General features: G+C 38.0%; 1 protein-coding gene across 2 annotated transcripts in view; it reads left to right on the plus strand.

Moving 5' to 3' along the window:
• OSBPL10 (oxysterol binding protein like 10) overlaps positions 1-26,412 on the plus strand; it is a 134,823-nt gene that overhangs the window by 73,105 nt on the left and 35,306 nt on the right. For both annotated transcript variants that reach the window (XM_057380011.1, XM_057380010.1), the window contains exons 5-6: positions 12,977-13,187; positions 21,580-21,734. In XM_057380011.1, coding sequence (XP_057235994.1) covers positions 12,977-13,187; positions 21,580-21,734 — 366 coding nt within the window. The remainder of the gene's footprint in view (positions 1-12,976; positions 13,188-21,579; positions 21,735-26,412) is intronic.

Consider the following 26,412-nt stretch of genomic DNA (forward strand, 5'->3'; position numbering starts at 1 on the left):
AATAAATGGCAATTTATAAATTAGGGATAATACAGTATGTATAACTACATTCAGASACTGCTGCAGCATTCATTTTCTTAAGCAATTGCAGGGAAGCCAAGATTATTCTTTACAGTTATTAAAACATTTAATTACGTTTCAAGTAAATGGCAGGTTCCCAGGGGATCTTGAGAGAAGTCACATTTGAAGGGAATTTAGTCTCCAGTTTCTGTGTGCCTTCAAAACTGTTACTTAATTCGGCTTTATGTACAAAATTCAACKGTTTTGTTTTATGTGCATATATAAAACAGCATAGCATATCTGTTTTTTGAAAACTAGAGGGCTGTTTTCTTTCACAATTATAACGAAAGTACTGCTTTATTTTAAAATCAGAGTTCTCAGTTTGAAAATGAAGCTTTAAGGAAAACATACTTCAGTAAATCTTTTCTCAGTTTAGGGTATCCCATCTCATGGTCTTGTTTTCAGTGCACGTTTCTGGGTGGCTGGCTGGTGCAGCAGTGATTTTCACAGCAAACCCTGAACAATGGTGAGAAGGGGCACCTTCTGCAACTCTGTAATGCAAATTGCTGCTTCCAAGATGCATGGGCCATTTTGTTAACCCACACTTACATGCTATTTTTATTAAATTAAGTTGAAGATATTTTTGAATGCTCTCAGTGGTAATAGATGACAATGTAATATTAGGTGGCTAGCCAAGTTTCAAATATTAAGTACAGAAAGTACTTACATAAATGCCCTCAAGGAGAAAGTAACCATAGAAATGGCTCATATATTTTAAGCATACCATTAAGTTTACATTATTATACACTTTTATTGAGGGCTTACTATAATCTTCAGCTCCTTGTGTAATACCTAAAGTACTGCATGCTACTCTTAAGAAACACAGGAAACATTATGAGTTTACACAGATGTGAGTTGTAAGTATTGTAACTCTCAGTTATTTAACAAAGACCTGGTCTGTAAYRGCTTTTRCTGCATGTTCKYATTGTAATGCTTGTCTTGAAGGTGYTGAATGCTTTGGAAACTGTGCAGCATAGGTGCTTTTCAGCAGCTCCTTACCTGCTTCTTGTTGCAATTCTGATTTCTGACAGYAACATGGCTAAGGATGATGGCTAGCAGCATCTCATCCAACAAGCAAACCTAAATTACATCTGCCCAAGTGTGACATAAACTTTAAAGCAGCATTGTATTATAGGTGCTAGACGTACACCTACCACTGATGAATTATTTTTAATTTTTGTTGTGGTCCATGTATTTGTCTCTTCCCTTTGCCACTTTCTAGGAAGCATAGTCATATATTGCACACACTTCTTAGCCTGTTTTTCTGGTGGTCTCTGCCATATTCTGGGATAACTGCATAGTTTTCCTCCAAGTACCCCGGTTATCCAATTGCAGTTTTATTAATAGGTCTAGGCTGCAAAACAGATGGAAAAATTGCTATATAAAAGTGCTTCAGCCATTTTACAGTGTATCACATTGGGTCCTCAAAATTATGRTAGTGTATATTGAATCACTTCAGTGCTGTAAAGTTTATGATGCCAACTTAAACCAGCTGACAGTCAGCTTTTGTACATGGGGAGAGGTCAAAGGGAGGGATTTGGAATGCTTTGTCACARGCTACAGAGGTATAGAAGACTCAGGAATGGCAAGATTAGATAGCCTTGATAGTGGCAATTCACTGACTTCTCAGGAAGGTTAAGGTGAATTGACTGTAGGATGAGAAAGTAATATCTACTATAAAGTAGATATTAAAGTAAAACTACCCACACCTGAGAGTTTTTTAAATGACAGAAACAAAATTTAATTCTATGCTTGGACACTACAAATTATGTGGCGAATTTTGAGGAGGGGTGAAAGAACTGTAAGCAGTCTTGGGAAAGGGAAGAAGCACTGGAAGGAAGAAGCACTGGAACTGTCCATCAGACATTTGTATACTGTATGGGATATTGGACTTCTCTGAGTGGCAGCGTGTGTGTTTATATATTCCCAGGTGGAATAGAATAATAATAATAAAAATGTTAAAAGATTCAGTTACTTTTTCCAGCAACAAATGTTCTTAGAGAAAGCTCCACATCCTTGGAGTTATTCAAGTTGAAATGTATAATTTGTGCTCAACATGGCCTTTTCTCTTCTGAAGACAAATTTCATTTGAAGTCCAAACCCCCACCTTTTATCAATTGAGTCCTATATTGCAGTAACTGATAGAATTTTCCTGTGGTTGCTGATGTTGACTTAATGGCTAGCAGCAACGTTTTAGGAGCTCTTTGGAATGCTTGAAATTCACAAATGAGCTTGAATTCCTGATAATCAAAACATGCTTTCCAGCTCAGGTCTATAGCTGTTAACTTCAGCTAAGTGATCCTTCTGAAGTGTAAGAAAAACTGCTACTCAAAAGAGCCCACAGAAAAACATCTTCTTATGAGTAACATTTAATGACTAAAAATAATGGCTTTGCAAGGCAATTTTTATAGTAAAATTGCATAAGAATGATTTCCCACCAAGTGCTTTTTATAAACTGCTCTCAGTGCTGCATTCTGTGGTTTAAAATAGAACAGTGTGCTTCCTGYTTGGCTAGATGGCAGCCAGTTGCCATCCAAGATTTACTTGATTTTGTGAACTCCTCCTTTTGCTTCTCTGATTTTTTGGTTCTGGATCACTGAAAAGCAACTTGGAAACAACCTTGGGAGCTGCTTTTTCTSTTCTGTGTGATTTTTCYTCARGATCCCRACACTCTGCTYCCCTTGAGTTGTCTTTGATAGCAARTGCTAAGTCTCAATAGGTGGCTATTGCTAGGATTGGGTTAATAGAAAATACACAAGAAAAGGGGTCACAGTGAGGGAACCCATACTTACTAGTTGCTTTTGCACAAAATGCCATGTGTTACCTATATAAGTTGAAGTATTCACAGGGAGCTCTAAATCCGAAGGCAAAAGAGAAAACATGCTGTGACTCCTGCAACAGGCCCTGACTCCAATACACCTCCCTGCAGGGGCAAAGTGACCAGTGCTAGGTTGATACTGGTCATTTTGTAGAAAAATAGCCTGCTCACTCTGATTTGTGGGAAAAAGCATTGCTCATTGATACAATTTGTCTGAATCACTTGTGTATTTATTATGGCAACCAGCTCTTTCTAAAGAGATTTAATTTCTTACCTAAAGACTTGTGGAGTAGCTCCATGAAACACTCTTAGACAGCTGATATTGTCAGAGGAATTTTATTTTCATCCAGTGTTTTAGTACTTTGGTTTGTTTGTAAATCTTCCTCTTGCACAGGGAGAAAAACTTGTTTATGTTTTTTTGTGAGGGAAAAGTGTTCTCCTTCAGATTTAAGCAGCAAGAAGCTGTTCCCAGGATAATGAAAAGATTTTGGGAGGATGTCAGGAAAAGATTCCCTCCCCTATAGTTTTCTTCCCCAGCTATATGATATTAAGCCATTTGAGGAAAGCTGAATATATATCAGAGTATCATTTAAGACTAAAACATCCTCTAGTTTAGAAAATCCAAGATTGCCTGCTTAAATGTTGTCTGGCAAGATTTGAACTTTTTGTCCTAATCTGTCTGCATGGACACAAGGTCTTTTCYTCACCTCTGCCCCCAGTTACCTTTCTGTCATTCGGTAGCTCATTTCTCAGGTGAGGAAGACAGAATGAATACAGAAAGAATGCATTTAACCTTAAATGTGGAATTGTTGTCATAAGGAAGTGTGGTAAGGAGGTAGCAAAGGGAAGCATCTGAACAGCTTTGGCCAGAAGTAGGTGAGCTGTTTTGCTGAGTGTTCTGGAGGCTTTCTCAGGGGTGTTGCCAGAACTGCTTTGACCCTCTTGACTCACGGTATGTGTTGCAAGGGCTGTGAAACTCTCTCTGGGGTCTTTCTGTTTCCCCAACCTAGAGAAGTGGACTCCTTAAGAAACTCAGAATGCTTAGGTTGTCCTTGGGAGTGTTTTGCATCCAATGAAGTGTCTTCATGAAGTCCCAGGGGGCACTCACAATTACAGATATCATATACTCTTTGGTATCTGCAGATAAATCTGTTAAATATATCCCACCTTTCGTTCTTCTGAGCAGAGAGGTGCTTTTGTAAAACAAGTAGTTAAGTTAGGTCAGTTCATTTTCGTGCTGAGTTTCTGCCTATTTTAAAGGAAAGAAGGGAGGAGCTTCCTTTCMTATACCTGAGCTGCAACCAGAATTTCTTGGGAAGGTGGATTAATTTTCCTCCTCTGTTGCTGCAAGGAATATTTAAGGTTTCCAGACCATTCAACAAAAAAGACCTGGGTCTGCCTTTTCCTCTCYCCTCCAAATCTGGTACCTTTATGGCAATAGTATGGAGACCTACAAAATGCAGAGTCTTACTATGGTAGCTRTGCAGCTGATAGCAAGGGAGCTTGCTTGATTAAGAAGCTACTGGATAGTAGGCGAGTGAGAAGCCTGTAATTCATCAAATGATTAATGAATGTTGTCTTCACAAAACAGAATTTTAGTATGTTGTAAGAATATGCAGCAAATGTCCAAGATACAAAGTAGGAATCGAATGTGCAAAGAATGGAGCATAGTTACATGTTTAGTATATGAAGAAATTAACTAGACAGTTGAAAATGTTCCTGACAGAAGTAGGTAAATAAGAGCTGCTCTTTAGAGAGTAGACCTGTGCTGAGCTCATGGCCCCAGGAGGTGCTGATGGCAACCAGTGGGACAGCAGCAGATTGGTAAGAGCRGCTAAGAACAGGAAATAAGTGAGCCAGCCTGCCTCCTCCACTCCCTGATTTTCAGGCTGTCTTAGGTTTGGCTTTTAGACTTGGTCCTGATGACATTTAATCTTTGTTCTGTAAGGTTTTCYTCATAAGGAACCACCCTGTGCAGCACGTGGTGAGAAGGCTGAGTACAAAAAGCCAAAACAAAACCCCAAAGGAAATAATGTTTTGTTAGCTGAGACAATGAAGATATGTAGCAACTGATTTTTTTCWTTTTTTTTCCCGTAACAGAGATTATGTGGATTCCTGGTTAGGRAAAAAACAACAAAATAATTTATGGGGGTGGAGGGAGCTTGTTTTCATTCTCCTTCGAGGGAAAAAATTGAATTTTGAAATCAGAGCCAAKGACTGAAAAGAAATGTGCCCTGGTGATAAGCTTCTATCCTGATTGTCAGAGGTATAGTTCTGTTTGTTCTGTCACTTTTTGTGTCTGTCTGCAAATTACATGCCAAATGAAAATTAACTTGCTCCTTTGAAGCTTCGTTGATAGGATGCATGTGTCTAAGCCTTAATAACTATTACATAACAAGAAATTTTAATTTTAATGTTCATTRTTTGCTCGTTAAAATAATTGAGGTCAAGCTGGCTGCTACCCTGGGGTGATGATAATGGAGAATTTTGTGTGTATTCCCGGTAATGGGAAGGAAGCAGTAATCAAGAAAGGACAGCTGATAGGGATGTCATTATCTGCTTCCATCTTTCCAAGATGCTTTCAGAGTATCTCACTTGATGTTCTAGGATCCTTCTTAAAATATTTATTGTYGGTAGCATAGTAATGCTCACAGAGGCTATTGTGGGTATTAATCCAAACTAAAGTTTTGTGGGTAGAATTCTTTYCTGTTCACAGTTCAAGAAGGTTCGTTTTGGTCCAGAAATCAGGTGTTACTGCAAGCAAAGTGTACAGATACATTACTGGTGGTCATCTGGTCTTGTACATCTTTCTACACCAGACCCGTTTAGAGTTGAAATGCAAAATCATCTGAATAAGAGATTTGTGTTGAGCTATTGAGGTACTTCCAGCAGCAATCTCTGTTCTTAGTTGTTTCATGTTAGTTAAATATTAAGCTGTAATTTTGTCTTCCTAGCTTGCATGCTATAGTAGAATACAGCTAAAAGATCTGTTATGTGACTTTACTGAAGAAAAGAGAGAAGTCTATAAATCCTTGTAAGAAAATTTCTTTTGTCAAGTGGAAAGATGGACATAGCAAGTGACYTTGAATAGTCTGAGAATGCTTTTCAGTAGATAAGTCAAGGCAAAAGTTCACTTTYTCTGCAGTGGTTATACTTGACTCAAAACAACAGGGCTTTAARTATGAAAAGAAAATCACTTTTACTGCACTTGTACAAATTACCTTCATTTGTCAGACTTCTTAAATGGCGAGGTATACTTTCTGAACTGATGATTAACAGAATTTACAGTAGCCTTTTTGCATGGGTGTTTATGCTTTTTCCCTTTTCAGAATAAATAGTGGAARGTAGGCAAGTTTAATGGAAATTGTGTGGGATTTGTGAGTATGAGCTGAATTGGTAGCTAGTGTGTCCAATTAGTTACTAGTGTGATTGCTTTAAAGACATTAGAGTTCCAGGTATCAGTGTCTTACATTGATAATATTCTTGGTAGATGTGTGTGTATGCATATACACRTAGACATGTACACATATATTCTATGTATAGATATACTCGCTGTCTGTTTTAACTTTTGATTTTTACAATATGACAGTTTGTGTTGTCGATGAAATACAGGACAAGATTGCAAGAGAAGTCCTTGCTCAAGGTCGGAATTGATGRTTGTATTAGGTTCATGTAGCAGCACAATATATCATGTGTACAGTGACTTAGAAGGGTTTTAATTTTTGTGTAGACTTTTCTATCCTTCTTCCACTTCTGCTTTTAAGAAAAAYGGTGTTCTCTATGAAATAAAAGAAGAAAATCCAAACCTCTGTSAAATATGCATGTTCAGCAATGGTGAAATGTCCTGACTCATATAGCACTTGTGACTTATTCTATGGTAGTTGGAAAAGCTGGTCTCACCTCCTGTCCTTTCCCAATATTTTCTGAAAACTTTTTTTCTGATACTACTTTGTAAAAAGAAAAAAAGTAGTATTTTCAAAAGGGGTGTGTGTATGTCAGAGAGAGAGAGGGAGGGAGAGAGATTGTGTTTTCCTATTACACTTTATTAAAAAAAACCATCCCAAATGAAGCACCGACCAACCAAATTCTGCCTAAAAAGCATGGAGCAACAAACCATTTCCCAGTCTTTAAAAGCAGTAAACTTCTCACAAGGACAGCTTGACTTAGAGTTTTAAGGAAGTGATGCATGTTGCATTTTTATTACTATTTAAATGTCTAAAGATTTTTCCACACAACTGTTTATTTTTACAGATGCTCTGGTTTTCATATRAGTATTTTTTATTGTGTTGTTTATTTTCCCATGTTTTTAATAATTGTTTTCAACTTGCATTCAGTCAGTAATGRAAAGGATTTAAAAATAAAAATCACWGCATTAAATCTTTCAGAGAAATTGCCTAGAGATAAGTCGGCAGACCACATGCTGCTGGCGATGGTGTGCAGAGATTACCACAGTAGAGAAAAAGAGTTATTAACTGATGGAGCAGAATGCCTCCTTCATGAATGATTTCTAGCATGTCACAGAGGAGTTTGTTGATACAGAATTTCTATGGATTTTCAGCTCTAAAAGAACATTTTCCTTTTTCTCTGTTGTGTTTTGGATTTTTCTGTATGCATATCTTAATACTGACTATAGGGTAGGCATATCTTAATACTGACTGTAACAGGATTCAGTACATGTGATAAATACTAAAAAATTAAACTAAATTTAAACTAAAATTGAAATTGCTCATACACGTACTGGATTGTGTCTGGTGCAGTCTGACRAACCTCCCTCATGTTTTATATTCTAAAAGAAGGGCGGAATGATCTGAAGTTTTAAAATGATTGTATGGAAAGACAGGATTGATGACACTGCTTATTTTCTTGGCCAGCTCCATGTGGCCTGTGTGAAAAAGGGAGAGTGTCTGATTGCCCTCTGAGGTAAAATGGCTGATGTCATTCTTCTTTTGCTTTGCGGAACCTGAAGTCACTGTCTTGGGAGGTGCCCCTGCGGATTGAATTTTATGGATGGCATAAAGCTGGTGTTTGCTTTAGGTTGTTGCAATGCACTCTGTTAATTGGGTGAAATCCTGTAGGATCAATAATTCTAGAAAGAAAGATGTTCTGATTATCGTAATATCTGTCTGGCCTGGGAAAACAGACTTGTGCCTGTTAGTCCTGAAGTCTGGATAACAAAAGCACTTAAAATAAAATCACGTCAAAAGCAATCATATGCTCTTACATTCAGGTGTGGCAATTCAGTTATCTTCCTTTGAACTTTCTATTTATTTTTGTTGTAGGAGGGGAGGAGAAATCTTGAATAGAGATTATTTATTATTATAATTAATTTGGAATATCTCCCTTTCTCTTTCTAGTTTTAGAAACAAGTTGAAGCCTTAAATCAAAAATGACATTCAGGTTTTGTAAGATGGTTTCTGTGCATGGGAAAGATTAATGTGTCATCTAGTGTTTTAACAAAATATTGAATTCCTGCATTTTTTTCTTTCAGCATGGAAAATAGCACTTCAATTTTTCATTAATATTTCCTAAATGCATTTTTAATAACTAGTTTTAGCTTATTTACCGCATGAAAGAATGTTCTTTCATCTTATTATGTCTGAAATAAATTTCTTTGCAAACCTAGTGTCTCTCATGGCTTTTTTTGTTTTTATTATTTTTGCTAATCTTCCACATACTGTGGAGATAGCCCTGAGAATTAGTCATTTCTACCAACTTACCATTCGTTTTGATTCTTGTCAGATAAGTATTTGGTCTCTTACATGGAGGTTGGCTGTGTGTTCACAACAGGAAGATGCAGTTCCACGTGTGAAGGAGTAGTTAGCAGTTATTGTGGCTGGGGTAAATGGGGAAAGCAATCACACAGGATGTTAAAATCCAGGATGGCTACAGAGGAAAGCATCACAGATGTTTCCTGTTGCATTCTGACATTTGTGAGAGGGTCATTGCATGGCAGGTTTCTTTGAACACAGTGTTACTCAGGAGAATTGCATTGGCTTTGCATGGCAAGGTTTTGGCAGGAGAAGGGCCACAGAGGTGGCTTCTGTGAGAAGCTGCCARAAGTTTCCCYGTGTCTGACAGAGCCAAGGCCAGCTGGCTCCAAGATGGACCTGCTGGCCAAGCCCAAGCCCATGGGCATGGTGGTGGAGCCTGTGGGATAACAGATCTGAGAAGGGGAAAAATCTGCAGCTCAACAGCTGCCAGAGAAGAGAGAAGTGAGAACATGAGTGAGAAWCAACTGCAGACACCCAGCYAGTGATGARGGAKGGGAAGSTGGTGCTCCAGGTGCYGGAGGAARGATTTCCCTGTGGTKCAGCCCATGGTGAAGCAGGATGTCCCTCTGCAGCCCGTGGAGCTCCATGGTGAGCAGAGATCCACCCAGAGCCTGTGGAGGATCCCCTGCCAGAGCAGRTGGATGMCCRAAGGAGGCTGTGGCWCTGTGGGAAGCTYRGGCTAAAGCAGGTTTGCTGACAGGACTTSTGACCCTGCRAGGGACCTGCTCTGGAGCAGTTKGTGCAGGRCTGTKTSCCGTGGGAGGATCCYATGCTGGATCAGGCRAAGAGAGMMAGGAGGATGGAGTGGCAGAGACAATGTGYCATGAACAGGCTGCAGCTCCCACCAACTGCCCCCCTCTGCTGCTCYGGGAAAGGAGGTAGTGAAATTGGGAATGAAGTTGAGGCTGGGAAGAAGGGAGGAGTTGGGGAAAAGTAAGATTTGGGTTTATTTTCTCATTCCCTTACTCAAACTAGTACTAATTAAACTAATTTCCRTAAGTTGTGTCTCTTTTACCTCTGATGCTCATTGGTGACCTGCCTGTCCTTATCTCGACCCACAAACCTTTGTTGTTCAGCCAAGGAGGGGAAGTGGTGGGCACTGGGTGACCAGCCAAAGTCAACCCATCACAAGAACACAGCAAATACCTGAGAATTTCTGGCAGGCTGAAAGGTCTGAACCTCCTTCATGCTTCAGAAGCAGCTGTTAATAGGGAGCAAATGTCATGTGCTTGTTCTCCTGCATCAGGCAGAAGATGGAGAAAAGAGCAAACCATGCATTTGAGCTGGTGTCTTCCTAGGACAGCTTCCTCTTACTGAACATGTTGTAATTAAGTAAATGCAGYCCTACTAAAGCTAGATATTTGCACACATATAGTCCCTTTAAATACATGTAGTTCTGRTGGTTCTTTCAGTTTTTCTGTTGTACATTATCATAAAGTTGTATTTTTGAAGTTTCAAGTGCATTTCTGAGAATGTGCAGTTTCTTTGTGGTGTTATGAGAAGAAAATRTAGGTGAAGAGGAGGTGTCAAACCCAAAACAAGAATGGAAAGAGAAGTGGGTTCAAATTTGGTGAGGAGACAGGCAAATAGCCTTTGTTCTTAAAAGTAAAGAACTACTAATTCGAGCTGTCTGTATTTGCAAATAGGAAGGATGGGGAATTGTGAGGTGCTAAAATAACCCTGTGTAAGAGCAAATTCATTCAAAATTAAGCAAGTTAGTTCACTTTGGAAAAGGAAAACTACAATTTATCTCTCCCAAAATCAAAGCTTTTCATTCTGGTTTTGAAACTAGCTTGGWGCGCTAGTAAGTCAAGCATTTTGCCTCACCTCTCCTGGGAGAAAGCAAACAAGAGACCCACGAGTAAGACAAGAGGATGATGCCATAACCATGTGACTTTAGTGGCTGTCCTGTTAAGGCTGATGTGTTTAATGAGTCTCATCTTGTATAGTTTGGTTTTTTTGCGTTAGCTCCTCTTTGATTTACTCTTTATAACAATCACACTTCAGCTCTTCTGAAATCTTTYGTCAAGGTCTTTAAGAATCAATGGTGAGGTTCATGTAAAAAAAGTTCAGTTTTTTTCAGTAATATATGTAATTTCTTTACTGTTTTTGCTGTAGAGTTGGTCTGTCACTCTAGAATAGAGGAGGGTCTTCATCTTTGTTCTAGGCATTGAGCACCTTGAACAGTGTGGTTTTGATTGATACTTGAGCAGTAAATGTTCAGCAAGTTTTAATACTTTGAATCCTACGCAGAAGTTGCTGTTCTGGATGTGTTCTGCTGTGTCAGGTCTATAGAACAGCTGCTGGTATCACAACTGCAACAGGAAACTAGGTAGCAAGGAAAAGATGAATCAACAGGCTGCTTTAAAGCTGTCTTAGGTCATCTAGAAAACAGTAAGACACAGAACAGCACCTTGTTTTGGATAGAGGTAGAATAAATAATTGATTTTATTTAAATTTCTCCTAATCTGGGAAGAATACAGCTGACAAAAGCTTATGAAGTTTTGGACTGGGTSATAGCTGCAAACATTCAGTTAATTTTCCAAGTGTTTTCTAAGCTCCCTGATTAGTTTATCTTACGCTTCTGTCTTACCTGCAAAGGATTATAGTTATCCTTYATTAAGGGGGAGGGGAAAATTGAAATGGTTGAAGTTTTCTAAGTTTTATTTTTTTTGTTTTATTTTCTATGGAAGCAGATCTTRGAATTGTAAGCTGCTTCTGTCTCAAAAAAAAAAATAAGGAAAACTATTCACTTGGAAATGAAAATAGAACATTTCTGTCACAGTGAAGTATGAGAACAGCAGGTTTTCAATTTCACACTCTTATGCAGGATGGGCAAAGGAGAGAAGCAGTTTTCCATACAATTATATTGTTCAGTCTTCCAGGGAGATGGTCATCTTTTTTCTCTTAGCTGTTCCTTCAGTTTGCCTCCTTGTSCTCTTTCCCTGAAGGAGGAATGCTTGCATAAATGTGTGTCTGTGGTGTTTTTGTTTTATCTTTGAAGCAGCCCCTGTGTCCGTGCTGGGATTCTGTTGATCCCTAAAGCTGTGTGTTGGAGGTGTCTCTGTCACCTTCTGACAGGTCTTGTTTTCCGTCAAAGGGAATTAAAATCGTCTGTGGCTTTTACCGATGTTTTGGCCTCTGTTTTAAATGTTGATTATTAAAATGTCATGTTAACCTTTGGGAAGGCATTTGGCTAAATTTATGAACTGCAACAGCAGCTTTTTGTGTAATTCTACTCTTTTTTTTGCAAGAATGATTATTTGCACCTCTGAGTTCAGTTTCCTTTCTAGCTTTTCAGCACACCCAACATGTATTTTTTGAATCAGTAAATCTATAGTAGTGTAGAAAGGCTACAGGAAGCTCACAATACTTKAAAATATAMTAACAATAATAAAAAAGTCATGGAGTTCATAATACATTTCTACAGTAAAGTAGTGTAGACAAATGGASCTTGAATCCTTGTTTATTGTGATGTCTTCAGAGATATTTTTCTGAAAGCTTTGGATGCCTCAAGTGTAAACCTGTGMGTTTTTGTAATAAGTTTCTTGCAAGGTAAGTGTAAGAGACTTGTCATGTGCATATATAATTTCCTAGAGGCTGTGAAAATGGAGAGAGAGATTTTGAATATCTCCTTTTTCTTTTGGCTTTAGGATTTTGAAAGCATGCCATTTTACTTAGAGCAGCCTGCTCAAATACTGTTTTTACCTGCTATACCAGCACCCATTTTGTTTTGATCTGGATGGTCCAARTCTAGAAACAGGTTAACTTTCTGCCTGACAGCTGGTATTCATATTGSATATGAAAAAAGTACTCTAAGCTGTTTCCTATGCTAATGTCTGTAAACTTAAAAATGATTGCGTTTTGTAAAAACATTTCCTTAGTGACGCTTGCGAAATGGATAATGCCTGCTCTTAAACTGTGATTAGATTCTTTAGAAAAGGAGGAGGGACAGAGTAACTTCCTTGGGTGTCTCAGATCACATGCAAAGGCAAGAAAATCTAAGCCTAAGTTAATAATGGAGAAGGAAATAGAATTTTCATACTTTTCCTTACAAAGACTTTCAGAAAGTATCAGTCACTATTAAACCTACTGTGAACCTACTATTTAAGAGACTCTTTTCTCTAACATAGTCTTGACATTTTTACAGGCCTTTGGTAGTCTCAAGCCCTTCGTTTTTGTAGGTGAGTATATGGTATGTTTGGATCAGAACATTAACATCCATTTGTGGTAGTTCTTCACATTTAGTCACTATTTCAATCCATAAGAATTTAACAACTCCCTAATGATATTTTCTATGACAGCAGATGTTTTTGGACCTTAACAGGTCATGAGCCAAGCTGAAGGACAACAGAAGAATCTTGTACAAGCCATTGAAGCTCTCCCAAGTTCKGGACCCCTTACTGCTTTGGATCAGGACTTGCTACTTTTAAAAGCTACCTCTGCTGCCACCCTGAGCTGCCTTGGAGAATGCCTGAGTCTATTACAGCAAAGCATGCGTGAAGTGGGCCAACAGCATAACAGGACACTGTCATCAGGTGAGCACAAGCTACCTTGGGTATTATTTCATGTGCCTTAGGGTGTTTTACTATGATATGAAGCAGCAAAAATTAAAACTTCTCAGAGAGACAAGTTGGGATGAGCAGCTTGTGAGCTTCTGCAACCTCAAGCACTGTAACTCTGTAAAATATATTGCAGTCAAAAGAGAGGAGGAAAAGAGGTGGTCCTAAGTCTTCTCRGAGAAATCAGGTCCTGAAGACAGCACCACAAAAAAAGTGGGGCATGGACAAGAGCTATATAGACCTACATTCTTAATGTTAACAGCAGTGCAGAATCAGCTTGTTTTTTTTGGTTTTCTTCCCCTCCTTTATTTTTTTTTTAATGGATTTCAATCTCAATATAGATTTGCTTGATAAAAATAATACTATGCAGTGCTACAGTGAAAGTAATTTTTCTGGTTTTCTGCGTGGAAGGACACTGCTGAGGTGGATTTATTTCAGTCTGTGGTTTTCTTTGAGTCTGGAAAGAGTTATCTGTGCTTTAAAAAAATTATAATACGTGGCAAGTTTTTATGAGCCTAAAATGTCAGTGTGATACTCCACTGAGCTCTGCAGGCATGAACCTCTCTGTCCCCACATACCTCAGTTTTTCCAGTTCACCCAGTTCTATGCTTGTCCATAATAYTGGAAGTTGGACCTTTAGCTTTCTGAAAGGGTGTTTAGTGTTTTCCTGTGCATAAACTGCACTGCCAAGTCTTTAGAAAAAGAGCAGGAGTTGATGTAAGAAAATTAGCATCAGCAGAGCTCTGGATATGGAGTGTCTTGTGTTTTCTTCAGTTGCTTCCACAATAATCCCCTCCAGCCTTACTTTTGCAGTAGGTTCACTTCAGGGCAGTAAATGCCCTCAAGGCTGCTAAGATGGCATGGTGGGACTGCCTCTGAAGCATTCCCATTGTGAGGAGAACAGAAATTGAGAGGGTTACCTGAGAAGTRGGAAAATGCTGTGAAAATAGTTCTTGGGAAAAACAATATTGAGCCTTTTGACACCTATGTTTGACTTTCCCACATCCAGACTCTCATCTTTCATAAAGGAACATGATTTAAAAAAAAAATTCCTGTTTTCTTGTAGAAAGTGCAAAACCCCCTTGCACTTATCTAAGTAGTAATATTAGAATGCATTGAATTAAATTGTTTGATACAACTTCATTTCAGAAGAGAATGGTTTGAAACAGAGATGAAAAGCATCCTTCGAAGAGAAGTTACTTTCTAGTTTCATAGTCCCTGAAGGCTGTTTTTCATCTCGAGGTGATCTAAGTGAACTGTCGAGAGATAGATAATTTGAGTTGTACTTGTCCTTGAATCTCTGTCCATGTAATCTTCTGTTAAATCACTGTCTTTGTTTTGACTTGGTAAGGTTTTGTGAGGATCTGTGGACAAGGAGAGAGAAAAGCAAGCAAAACATTAGTAATTGCTTAAAGAGAATCCACAGTTTAAAAAAAAAAAAAAAAAAAAAGGAAAGTCATGACTATGAAATACTGAATAATAAAATTTAATAAGTATTTTTGTTTGTTGTTCCTGAGACTGTACTTGCACTAGAATCCTTTCAGGAATCAAAATTCTGGAGCACTGGTTCAAGCAGCATCTTTGGTGTAACTGTGAAAGCTTGAATGCAAGCAGTTAATTCTTCAGTGTGTGCGTGGGCTTATTCCTTGATATGGAAGTTAAAAAAAAAAGGGACTAAAAGCTGCTGAAATATTTAGTCTCTTCTCCCTGACTGAAAGTCTGTGAAATGATTTTTTTTCCCTAGGCCTTATTATGCAACACAGTTGCCTGAAAGAACCTGGCCTACAAGTCTTGATTACTGATTTTCCTACACACCTAATCTTTTCCAGGCATGCTTTGATCGACTTAACGTTTCTGCTGAGTCGGTAGAGTTTCAGAGTCATCAAAGCTGYATAAGCTCATACCTATTCAGACTAAAGCCTTTAAGTAATCCCCTAGTAAACTCTAATTCTGAGAGATGATATATTTCATTTTGACTGTATTCTCCAGGTGAATTCTTCTAATTTTATGCCCATCAGATACAACAAAAGATGACCTTTACTGTCACTGTTAGGTGAAAGTGATTCTTGTTAGTTTAAAAGCCATGTGCTCCTGTGATAGGAATTCTCAAACACCTTTTTTTGTGAGATATTATGGCCTGTGCAGCTCATTGCTGAATGCTTCCATCCTTGTGCTTCYAGGGTGTGTGGTGTAAAGATGCTGRTGGGCATTGTGGGSCAGAATGCATYGATAGAGACAAGATAGGAATTTGATAATATATATTCTTGCTTCTAGCCTACAGTTCATGAGAGCAATCCAGTCCAGCCATGCAGGACGGTCTTCCTTGTGTGGAGTGTGAGAAATACTCAGTTGCTTAGCTTGGGTGATTTGAACCTACCCTTGAGTTTGCTTTCCTTCAGCATCCAAAGTGCTCACTATTATGCCATTGTGGGAACTGCCTTATAAGTAGACAGGTATCTACTTAATCTGCTTTCTCTGTACCTTTCCTTGTATTGTTGGGGTCTTTGTACCCAATTCTGCAATCTTTGCTGACTTCCTTGGGCACTGGAGGCCTTGCAGTCTTACTGCCTCTAAAGCAAGGACTTAGCAGTGGCTGAGAGTTTCTGACCTAGTACTTATGGAATGTACTCAAGAAGTTTATAATTAAATAGTGGCTATTTTAAACAGATTTGCAGACATTTAATTGTTTTCAGCAAGAGAAAAGAGTGTCTTCTTTCTTTTGATGTAAATGTTTTCATTGCTTTGTTTTCCAGTAATTTGAGTAAAAAGAAAGCAACTTGGCATTCACTTGAGTGGAATCTTGTCCAGAATCTACAATTATRGAGGTCATGACTTAAAATATTTTTRTGACATCTTTTCTAATGGAACYGTTTAAGGATGACATGATTTTTCCRTTCCATGTTTCTCATGAGTTTTCAGTCTTATCTCTCAAGCCAACAAGCAGATATGGAGATTAAACTGAAGTCTTCAATCTTGTCTTGAAGGCTAGTCAATAATTTTTTTATTTCTACTCTGAAGCTTCATGGAAGGGTTTTTGTGATTGTCTCTTTTGGAAGTACATCAACAAGAACAGCCAGTGAAGCAAAATCCTGTCTGTGTTTCTACTTTTAAGTTGAAATAATGTCAAATCATGTCAAAAATGATTTCTAGCTGTCATTACTAAAGGTATGTGCATTGATCTGTGGCTAAATTCTTCGTAATTTTTTTTCTTTCATTGAAAAATATGCTGGAGAAAGGTATTGTTAGCTGAAAATGTTGGCTACACATAGTGTGAGTTGAGGATGAGGGATTGCATTCCACAAGCTTCTTTGAATTTGGGAATTTTTTTTTTTTGTAGGATGGAGGAAAATGTCAAGGAGGCCTTTCTTTTTAGTGAAACATGTCACCACTTAGGTACATGTAAAGTATTTGCTGATCAGCATTAAGTGGCTTCTGACAAGCTTGAGTTCATTTGGCACACAGATGAGGGAGCAGGTACCCTTGAAAATAAAAATGTGGTAAAGAAACTTCTGTCATCGTTTGTRACTTTAAAAGTTCTAGTGTTATTTTGTTCCAGCTCTGCAGGCTTTGGCAGAGGAGTATCTCCAGAGCCTGTTGACTGCTATTGTTAACATTCTTCCCTCCCAGACTGTGAATAGAGCAAACTTGAATGTTTGTTTTAATGCTGCTCTACCAGCTTATGTTGTGTTTTAAGTCGGGTTTTTTTAATTCTAGTGTTTTGGCAGACAGAATCCTCTCTTGTAGTAGCAGCCTGCACAGATCCATCCGTTCTGTTAATCTGCGTTTCACATTAGCCATTCATTTATTGAATAAAGCATMTTCCCAATAGGAATACCCTCCTGTGTTTTTCTGTCTCTCCCTTGCTCACTTTTCCARACTGTAAAATGTTTCATTTTTCTGAAGATTTTTAAAAACAAAAGCCAAACTCATCCTTACTATGGATTTTCTGAAGTTCATTTTAATTTGTAAATGCTGCTGATTTTGCCTCCCATGGAAGCAAATGAATTGGAGATGATTCTGGAGTTGAGGAAGGAATATGCTTGAGCTTTATATTCTCTGTTGCCTCCTTTATGGATAAAGTAAATAAAAAGACAAAATCTAGATGCTTTCAATTTGGTGACAGATGACAACTAGGAATTCTCTTGCAGCTGAGATGACAAGAGAGAAAAATGAGCAGATAAGTCCTTGTTTGTGCTTAAATGCATGTGGGCAGGGAAGAGTGAGGGAGAAGATGGGGGAGAACATATTCTTTGCTACTGGTATACTTCACTAAATTTAGCTTGGTCAGTCAATTCTCCCTTAATTGCACCATCACCAGACTTGCTTCTGTCAAGAATAGCCAGAACAATATCTAAAGGCTAATACATGTTCTTCATTCATTGGAATATGACATTCTTTTCTAGCCCCCACACAACATTAGCAAATCCAGTCTCATGAGAGAMGCAGATGCGCAGCTGCCGCTTGCTGTTGCTTGTTCAGTGTGCCGTAGGGATTCAGCAGAGAGGCAAAACTACTGCATCCATTCCTGGCAGGGGAAAGAATCCACATCTAATATTGGTTTCTCCTGAAGGCCTACCAACATTAAGGGGGTATTTGTAAGAGTATATTTAAAATATGTTGTAACAGGGTTATCAGTAGATGTTAGTTTACAATTGCGCCAGGGAAAAACCGTAGGTGGGTTTTTTTTTTGCAGTCTCCTAACCAAGACCGGAGGACTTAAAATTAGAAAGGTTTTTGTTACAGAATTGAGGTAGGTGTTAAGCATATTTCATGCATCATTTWTCATGCAAAAGTGAGTTTGAGGGTACCTGATGTACCCAGAAAATCCAAACAAACAAAAGAAGATTATCAACATTGCTTAACTGAAAAATCTCCTGTAAACCTCCTCTTTGGAGTGAATCCCGCCCCCCCCCTCCCCCCCAACTGGATACATCTGTAAAAGGAAAGAGTTTTTCCTGAGGGCACTTGTGTGGGATACAGCTCGTTGTGCCCTCTGAAACAGATGTTTGTGTACTGTAGCTCTGCTGTAGGGGAAGGATATGTAGGTGGTGTCTGATTGCTGTACTTTGGTTTGGTAGAAGTGTTCTCATGTGCCTTGCTGTGCTTGTCTGCTGCATGTTCATCACAGTGAAAACCGATATTGAGGAGAAGAAGGAAAGCAGCYGATTTTTGGGTTTTTCTGTAAGAACTCTTTGTTTTCTATATRCATACGCTCTGAACTTTCAGAGGAATCAGACTGCGGTTTTCACTGCTGGAAGTACAGAACCAACACAGAGCAGGTAGAAGAGATCTGTCTTTTACTGGTTGTGTATTTGGTAGTTCCTTTCTAATGTTTGCATTGTTTRTTGCAGAAACAGATGTTTTATTTTAATTAGTGTAGTGCATTGCATAGTCTTAAGGCAAGTACTAAAGTAGCTATTTATCTGTGGATTCTTTTATATGATTTGTGACTGCCTTGCTGGAGAATTCCTTTAGAGCTCTGAAATGTATCAAAATAGATTTGAATTTACCTTTCTGTCAGCTGTCTTTGGCTATGATGAGAACAGAGAAAAAAATCTGGCTTAAAAAACCCCAAACCAATGTCAGCAGTTTCTTCCTATTCTTATCCAACTCTGAAAATAAACTTTCTCATAATATGTTTAGTTTTTTTTTATTTTTTTCGAAGTCTTTGTAAGAACAGGGATTGAACTAGTGATAGAAATTTTTGAGTCCCATAAAGTGGCAAAGATGGCAACTCCATTAGGGAGGATTAAATTATTTACAGATGGCATCTCAGTCTGTGGAGAGTAAATTCCAGTTAAACAATTGGATTAGATATGACACAGACAACAACTATACCTGTGCACTTTTGTGGTAAGAGTAATTTGTACTTGTGCAGATGAGAACTATTTGGGTGTACTGAAAAACTGATAAAGAACCCTGAAAAACTACTGAAAAGTTTTGGAAAACTGATGATCTCAGTGAAGTAGGAACCATATTGCTGTGGCCTTTCACKTTCTACACAGAAATTGTATTGTAGTTTTAGTTGATTTTAAGATAATTTCTGATGAGTTCTCTCATGAGATATGCTTTTGCCTGACAAGTGGGGTGCTGTATTATTTAGATATATGGCAAGYTCCTTGAGATGATATCAGAATGCTGACATCACAGAATAAGATTTGTAGGTTAAATATCATCACAGGTTCCCTGATGGCAGTTTGAAACTAGGCATGAATGTTTTTCAGCTTGTTCAAAGAGATAACTTTTTATTTGTTTGCTGTATGACTTAATATCTCTCCCTGCATATTTCTCTTCTGCAAAGCAGTCAAATTCCAGACAGAAAGTTTGACAAAACARTTCTTCTCAAATGCAGAAGCGTTGAGGAAGTGCATGTGCTTTATTATTGTTTGGACCTTAACTCATGGCATCCTATTGGTGTTGGCTAGGTCATAATGTGTTTTTAAGATCTGTTTAAAATTTGAYTAMGCTGACCAGATTTGTTGTTTTGTGMGGRKRGCATTGCCCTTGGGACAGGAGAGAAGACATACTTGCCTAGTTCTAACAGTTTCTATTTCTCTAAGAGATTCTAAAGTGTGCAGAGAAAGATAAAGGAAAAGTTATTTTACCATGTGTTTCCACTGAAGAGGAAAACTAGTGTAGTGTTTTTAGAAATATCTATGTGATGATGAAGTAAATGTTCMCACTTTAAAATTTATCCTGAAGTGAGGTATTTCTTCACGTGAGAGCTTTTTATTGTGCTTATTTACATAAACTAGATTAAAAGAAATGAAAAATAACTGTTTACAGTGAAGGCCAAAGAAATTGTTTGTGCAGAGAGAAAATGGATAGCCCAAGGAAATGATCAGATGACATAKTTTCAAAGATTGGCATAAAGAACAGTCAGTTCAATTTTTTTTAGTGTCTCTCTAATAGGAAAATAGCATCAGTAATCCATTATTTAGCTTTTTTGACAGGGAGAAACAGAAAAATAGATTGAGATCTGTTGCTGCAAAATAATGAAGAGTGAGAAGCATAATTTGACAGCAGAGCCACGGAAATGTTCTTCCTTTGGCAAGGGGAATTTTATGTAATTGTGTGAAATACATATTTAAAAAAAAAAAGAAAAAAAGCTGGATTTTTCCCCTGTTGGTTACTCTGATCTTTGAAAATTATTTCRACTATTTGCTTTCCTCGTGCTTGTTTCAGCAAAAGATGGCGCCACAAAAGCACCCTAGCAACTAGATCTGAATTTTCGCCACATCTTCATAATTTAGTGCTGTTTTAGATGAATGTTCTGTAGCTGTTTTGTCTCTAGAACTTGRTAAGAGTTCAGCTATGGGATTTGTGGCCCATTTTTTAATAATGGAAGTGTTAATGTAACACTGCACAGCATAGCCTCTCCAGATCAAACCATTTACTTCAATTAGGAGGCAATCTCTGGTAACCCTGGTGATGCAGAGAGGAGAAATTGCATGTTCTTTAATGTACTTCATGTTGCTCTGTGTCATCTTCAAAACTTGTCAGTGAGGAGAGGAGATCCTCCCTGTGGTACTAATTGTATATTCATATACAAATTATGGTAATGACTGAAGAGCTGTGATTCTCTTATCTGTAGCCCTACATTTTATAGCAGCTTGTAATTAATAGCTGAAATTTTAAGTCCTGTGCTGAGGGCTACTGATTTCATGTTGAGACTTTAGAGCAGCAAGTGAGGAACAACTGCACACTTGCTTAGCTGATCTTTCTGTCATGGCATCCTTAAATACAGACCCATCCAGGAAATCAARTGCCCCCAGAAATGAGGGTTGTTCTGATGCCAAGTTCTGTTTGATTCATATTTAATGTGTATCTTTCTAATGAGACTTCTTTTAAACTGTGGTCTTGGGACCAGTAAAGCATTTTAGTACTTACATCTAGAAAAAACTTGTAATAGTACAGACAGAAATAAAATACAGCTGCTAGGCTTAAAACTCTGATTTCAGGCAGAAGAAATGGAGTGTTTACTTGGATACCTTCATAAYTGTGGGTAATAGTGGGTAGAGAATACTTGCTTAATTACCAAGGTGTGCCAGATAGAATTACATGTAAGGATTATAATTCTGGTGGTAGGAGTTAAAAAAATAATCTATGATAAAAAAATCATCGATAAATTGGCCTGTAAGATGCTTAGTTTTGTTATTTAGGTTTTTTCCTTGCTTTCAAAGGCAGGGTTATCATTTGAGATCGTGCATAAGCTAGTTGAGAAAGTTCAGGATCATTTGTTGCTAAAGTGAAGGTGTGCATGGAAGCAGAGAAGGGCTACAACTCATTTAGATCAGTAGAATGGTGAGGAGAAKGGAAGAAATCTGTAATCTTTCTCTTGCAAGCTGATACCTATTTTCTGYTTCAGAAGGTATCCTGGGATGGCCTGGGCCCAAGTCACACTCCACAGARCAACTGAAGAATGGTGCCCTCAGCTCCTTATCATCTGCTAGTGCCAACATTACGTGGGCAATAGTACCATCTGCAGCCCAGGATGTGCAGGCGTTGCAGCCCAACACTGAGGTAAGCATGCTTGGTCTCTGTGGATCGTTGGTTAGATGCAAACAATGTGTGATGCTGGATACTTTCATTGGTTAATTACTGTATTTTGTCTATAAAGTATACTCTTTGTTTGAAGTTACTTGTGAAAATGCTAAGTTTCATGCATAAGTGCACTCCAAAAACTTGAAAAATATGTTGATATTGCTCTGTTATTTYGCTTCTCTGAGGTACTTAGGCCAGCAAACTTTGGCAAGTGTACAATCTCTTTCCTAATCTTAAAAGCAATCAACAGACTGTCAGTACACATTTCTAYCTTCTGGTGCCAAAAAACCCTATTTATTTATTTTTCATTCTGGTTTGAGGTAGACAGGAGACACTRGGAATGCAGCATTTGCTGGCTACTTGTTCTTCCATGTTCCTGTTTGCTCTTGGGCATTTCTAGAGTACAGCTGACTGTTCTCTGASTTGAAAAACTATTTTATTTCCTGATCCCTTTTCTGTTAAGTGATTATGGGMAGAACTTGTCCACATCATCCTGCATCAACCAGCTGATTTGTGCTTTTGTGGCATTTACTTGGTAAAGGGCAGCTCAGAAGCTTCCACTCTTTGAGGAGACTCACAGCTGCGTATCAGACATCKCATGCACTGAAAATCTCTCATCATGACAAACTTCTCCAGCTTCTACTGTCTGCTTCAGTTACCAGTGCTGCCCCCCAGGAAAACACTTCACTCTGAAACCCTACAGATTGTAGGGCAGCTGGAGCACGTGAGTCTTGGAGAACTCGGAAGAAGTGTCCAAAAGGGATGAAGAAACTGTTGAATGCTCTTGGCAATTGGAATGGCTTAAATTGAATTACATTGCCTTTAACAAAATCTGTAATGGCTGGAGACATCAATAAAGCTGTTTTTCCAGTTCTTTTGTATTATCTTGAATTGAATATAGCTTAAAAAAATAACACAGATAAACCAGATTTATTTTTTTAATATTACATGTTCCTTTGGTCCTCCRTCCTCAGAAAGCAATTTTGAATTCTGTTGCTCCTAGTGTCCAATTAACCAAAATGTTTAAATTATCTATAATTACTTTTTCTTAGGAAGTTGTGTAATTTCTTTTTTTCAGATCAGCCAAGTGTACATCTTACAGTGTGTTTTTAAGACAAGAGGCTATTTAGGAGTATTGTTTTGAGTGTTCTTATGTACTGAGCCACTGAAGGCTGTTTCATTAGGGTTTTTTAGTTTTTGTTGGGTTCTTTTTTTAATTCTTGATCATCCACTAAAGCCAAATGGGATGTGGAAGCATGGACTTTGCAGCAAGAACATAAAGAGCAGCAGCTGATTTTACTCACATTGAGATATAATTTTGCAGTTGAGTTGAGGCATTTATGATATGTTTTAAACGACAGGTTTTTTATGAGTCCAATCCCCTCCCATTTATTTTCTGATCAGAGACAYTGAGTGGTGTGTGTGACTTGAGGTTCTGCTCTGCTTGTAGAACTCAAGATTTAGGAGGGAGTACCCTTGAGGGGATGGATATAAACAGGTAAGTTTATACTACAGAATCCTCAATGCTTTGTAGGCAGTTTTCCTGAAATCAGCAGCCTGGCTTTGGAGGCTCTAGGGCATTAGCCCCTAAAAAAGAAGAAAAAGAKATGTGGGGAGAAAGAAAGTAAGACTTTTAAGTTATGAAAAGGTCWGCTCAAGGTGGTGTTTTTGGTAGAAAAAGTAAGTAGAAGTTCGTGGGTTGGTGGAGCAACAAGAAGCAGCTGGAATCAGGCATGTGTTTTTTGTTACGTAGTAATACAGTTTAAAGAGCAGAAATTTGGTTTTGCCTCGAGAAAGTTGTTTGAACCAGGATTCATTCCTGGAAGCTGCTTACAAACCTGCATCTTCCCTTCCACTGAGTCTCTGTGTGTGTAATGTCTGAGATTGATGCTGTTGGCTCTGAATTCGAAGTGTTTTTTTTTAAATGTAGCTGATACGCTTTTCAGCCTTGATCATTTTGATGAATTTTTTTCTTCTTAGAAACTTAACAGTTACCCTGGTAAGAATGCTCTCTGAGCCAGGTAGTCACCCAGGAGATGAAATAYTGATGCACCTGAAGTTATCAGAGATGTTTGATTTGACACAATTTAACAATTCTGTGTGCAGGATGTAATAATATTTTCAAATATATTGTGGCCTTGTATGTTCAAGGCAAGAGCCTAGATCTGGCACTGAGTAGGTATTTTCGAGGTACAAAAATTCTGACAGTGCTAATTACTTAGTGTCTGTAATAATATGTAAAAAAAAATGCAAATCATCACTTGTTTGTAGTGCAGATACTTTGTTGTTAGTAACAGTAGTGATATCAGCAGAGAATGAGAAAATGCTTCTAGGTGTTTTTAGGTTTCACTTTGTTGACACTGAATACCCCAATTTCTTTTTTTTTTTTTTTTTTTAATTTTTTTTTTTTTTGTCAAAACGTGCCACCACATCTATCCTTTTCTTTACATCTCTACTTCTTAAATTTATCTGATAGCTTCTTTTAGAAGAAAAGAGGAATTCGCAAGTGTCAGTCAAATATAGCTTATTGCTCTTAAAGGTTTTCTTTTAAAGAAAATCCAACTAGGCACTAGATAATCTCCGTTTCTTGAAGAAGCTGCTGGGATATTAGTGGGGCTCGATGTTCCACATATACCTGCCAAAAGAAATAAGCCTTGCTTTTATAGAAATTGTGAGAAGAGAGTGCTACTTCTTGTATCAGTGCTATGAAAATTAATTCCAATCTTTCCTTGACAAGTCCAGATTTTTATTAAAAAAATAAAATCTGTAATTTTATGGTATAACCTCTGTCTCTTAGTCAGAAACTATATCCCAAAGGAATGGGGAGAAAGCTTTTCGGCTAACTCAGTGTAATATAGTAGATGTATCAACCAAAGAAATTGTAAATTGACCTCTAGTCTGAAATAGAAAATACCATTAAATGTCTACCCTTGAGGAGCAGCAGACTCAGCTGCTTATATTATAGAATGTTACTTATAAGGAAAAGTTAATTTTAGGTATGTGGATCAGCARTGATTTTAAGAGGAAAACAGAGATGTTATGCTGGAGCAGAGGGGGCTGTGGGTGACTTCTGAGGAATCTTTCCCGTCCAGCTGCCTGCCAGTGGCAGCAGTTTCCTGGCAGCATGACCAAGTGACAGAGTGTGGATGGTGATAACTCTGCTAATTCTCAGCGCAGCATTCACGCACTTTGCAGCTCTGCATTAAGCAGCATCATTAACAAACCAGTGACTTGTTTTCTGCCATGGTTTTTATGTGTTTATGAAAGAGTGTGGATCTTTGCAATTCTCTGGAATAACAAGGTTCATCTAATGCAATTTTCTTTGAATACTTAAGCATTCTTGAGGGATGTAGAAAGTTCTGGAGCTGAGTTTTGATGCCGTAGGTAACTGAAGTAAAACTTTTCTTTTTGGTCTGTCACACATTWGGGTTTYAGGAATGTAGAGTTTCTTYTCTGCCTGGTGAAATAAGGTAGAARCTAAAGAGTATCCTCTTTAGCTAATGTGTTGGTGTTTACTTGCTTTGGTTTATTTAGGGTGTTTCTTGCTTCCAAATGCAGGGGTATAATTTGAGATGCTACTTACAAAATGTTTTCTAAATTAATTTAAATGAGATTATTTGCTCTTGTGTTCCTTGAACTATTCTCCATCTGATGTGAGTTGATATGAATTATTCCTGTACATCCCCTAGTAAACTGCTCTGGACTTTTTGGCATAATTTGTGTTATAATTGCATGGTAATTTTTAGGGTTTTTCTTTAAAGGAGAACATGACAAGTCTGGTGTGGAATATGGCAGAGGTTAACTCTTCAGAACTGTGATATGAACTTGGTCCTTATCCAGTCTGCCATAAACAGGACCCTGCTTTCTTCATTTAAGGGTTAATAATTTTGAAATTCCTTTCAAGAAGTACTGAAATTAATTARTTTCAATCCCATAGTAAATTCAGTTGTAATAAACTGGGTTTGAATCCATGGGTGAGCTACTGTTCCAGTTCAACTAATTGCCATTTTGGGTGTGAGAATTCCCCCTCTGAGCTGACAAAGTGTGACTGCAAGCCAAATGCTTCCCCTGACAGCCAAATACAAATAGGTAACAGGCAGTTCTTATGTCGAGTCTGAAAGGGAAGGAGTAATTTTCTTTTGGATCTAACAGTTTAGTTAAGAATCATTAAAAAATTGTTCTGTAGCTGCATCTGCAATATAGCCCTGTCCATGTGATTTTCATGCCTTAAAATGCCATGCCAGCTGATTCTTCCCATCCTGTGGATCTGATATCTGTRCATTCTCTCTGCTTTCCTGTCCCTGACTTTCACTTGCCCGTGTGCATGAGCAGCTGTACGCATGCTCCAAATCGAAGTGTCTTTTTAATAGGATTGAAGTTTTAGCTCTGAAAGATTGAGCCTTTAGCTCTGATTATCTAACTGCTAAAGCAGGTTTTAATTGTGATAGTGATTGCAAGGGCAGTCAAGTCCAGGTTATTAAAGATATTTTGGTCTCCTGGATGATATGAAACTTCCAACTTTAAGAGGGAACTCTACTGTTTAGAGGAGATATGGAACTATTTAATTTTGCAGATTTATGTATTTTTTCCCGTTTCTTCAGGTGATAGTTTCTTTCAAGCTGTAATTTGTGTTTTATSTGTATGTTAGTATGTATCC

The sequence above is a fragment of the Malurus melanocephalus genome, unplaced genomic scaffold (assembly GCF_030028575.1).
Source record: "Malurus melanocephalus ecotype Western Australia unplaced genomic scaffold, MMel_1.1 scaffold_432, whole genome shotgun sequence".
In the NCBI taxonomy this organism is placed as follows: domain Eukaryota; kingdom Metazoa; phylum Chordata; class Aves; order Passeriformes; family Maluridae; genus Malurus; species Malurus melanocephalus.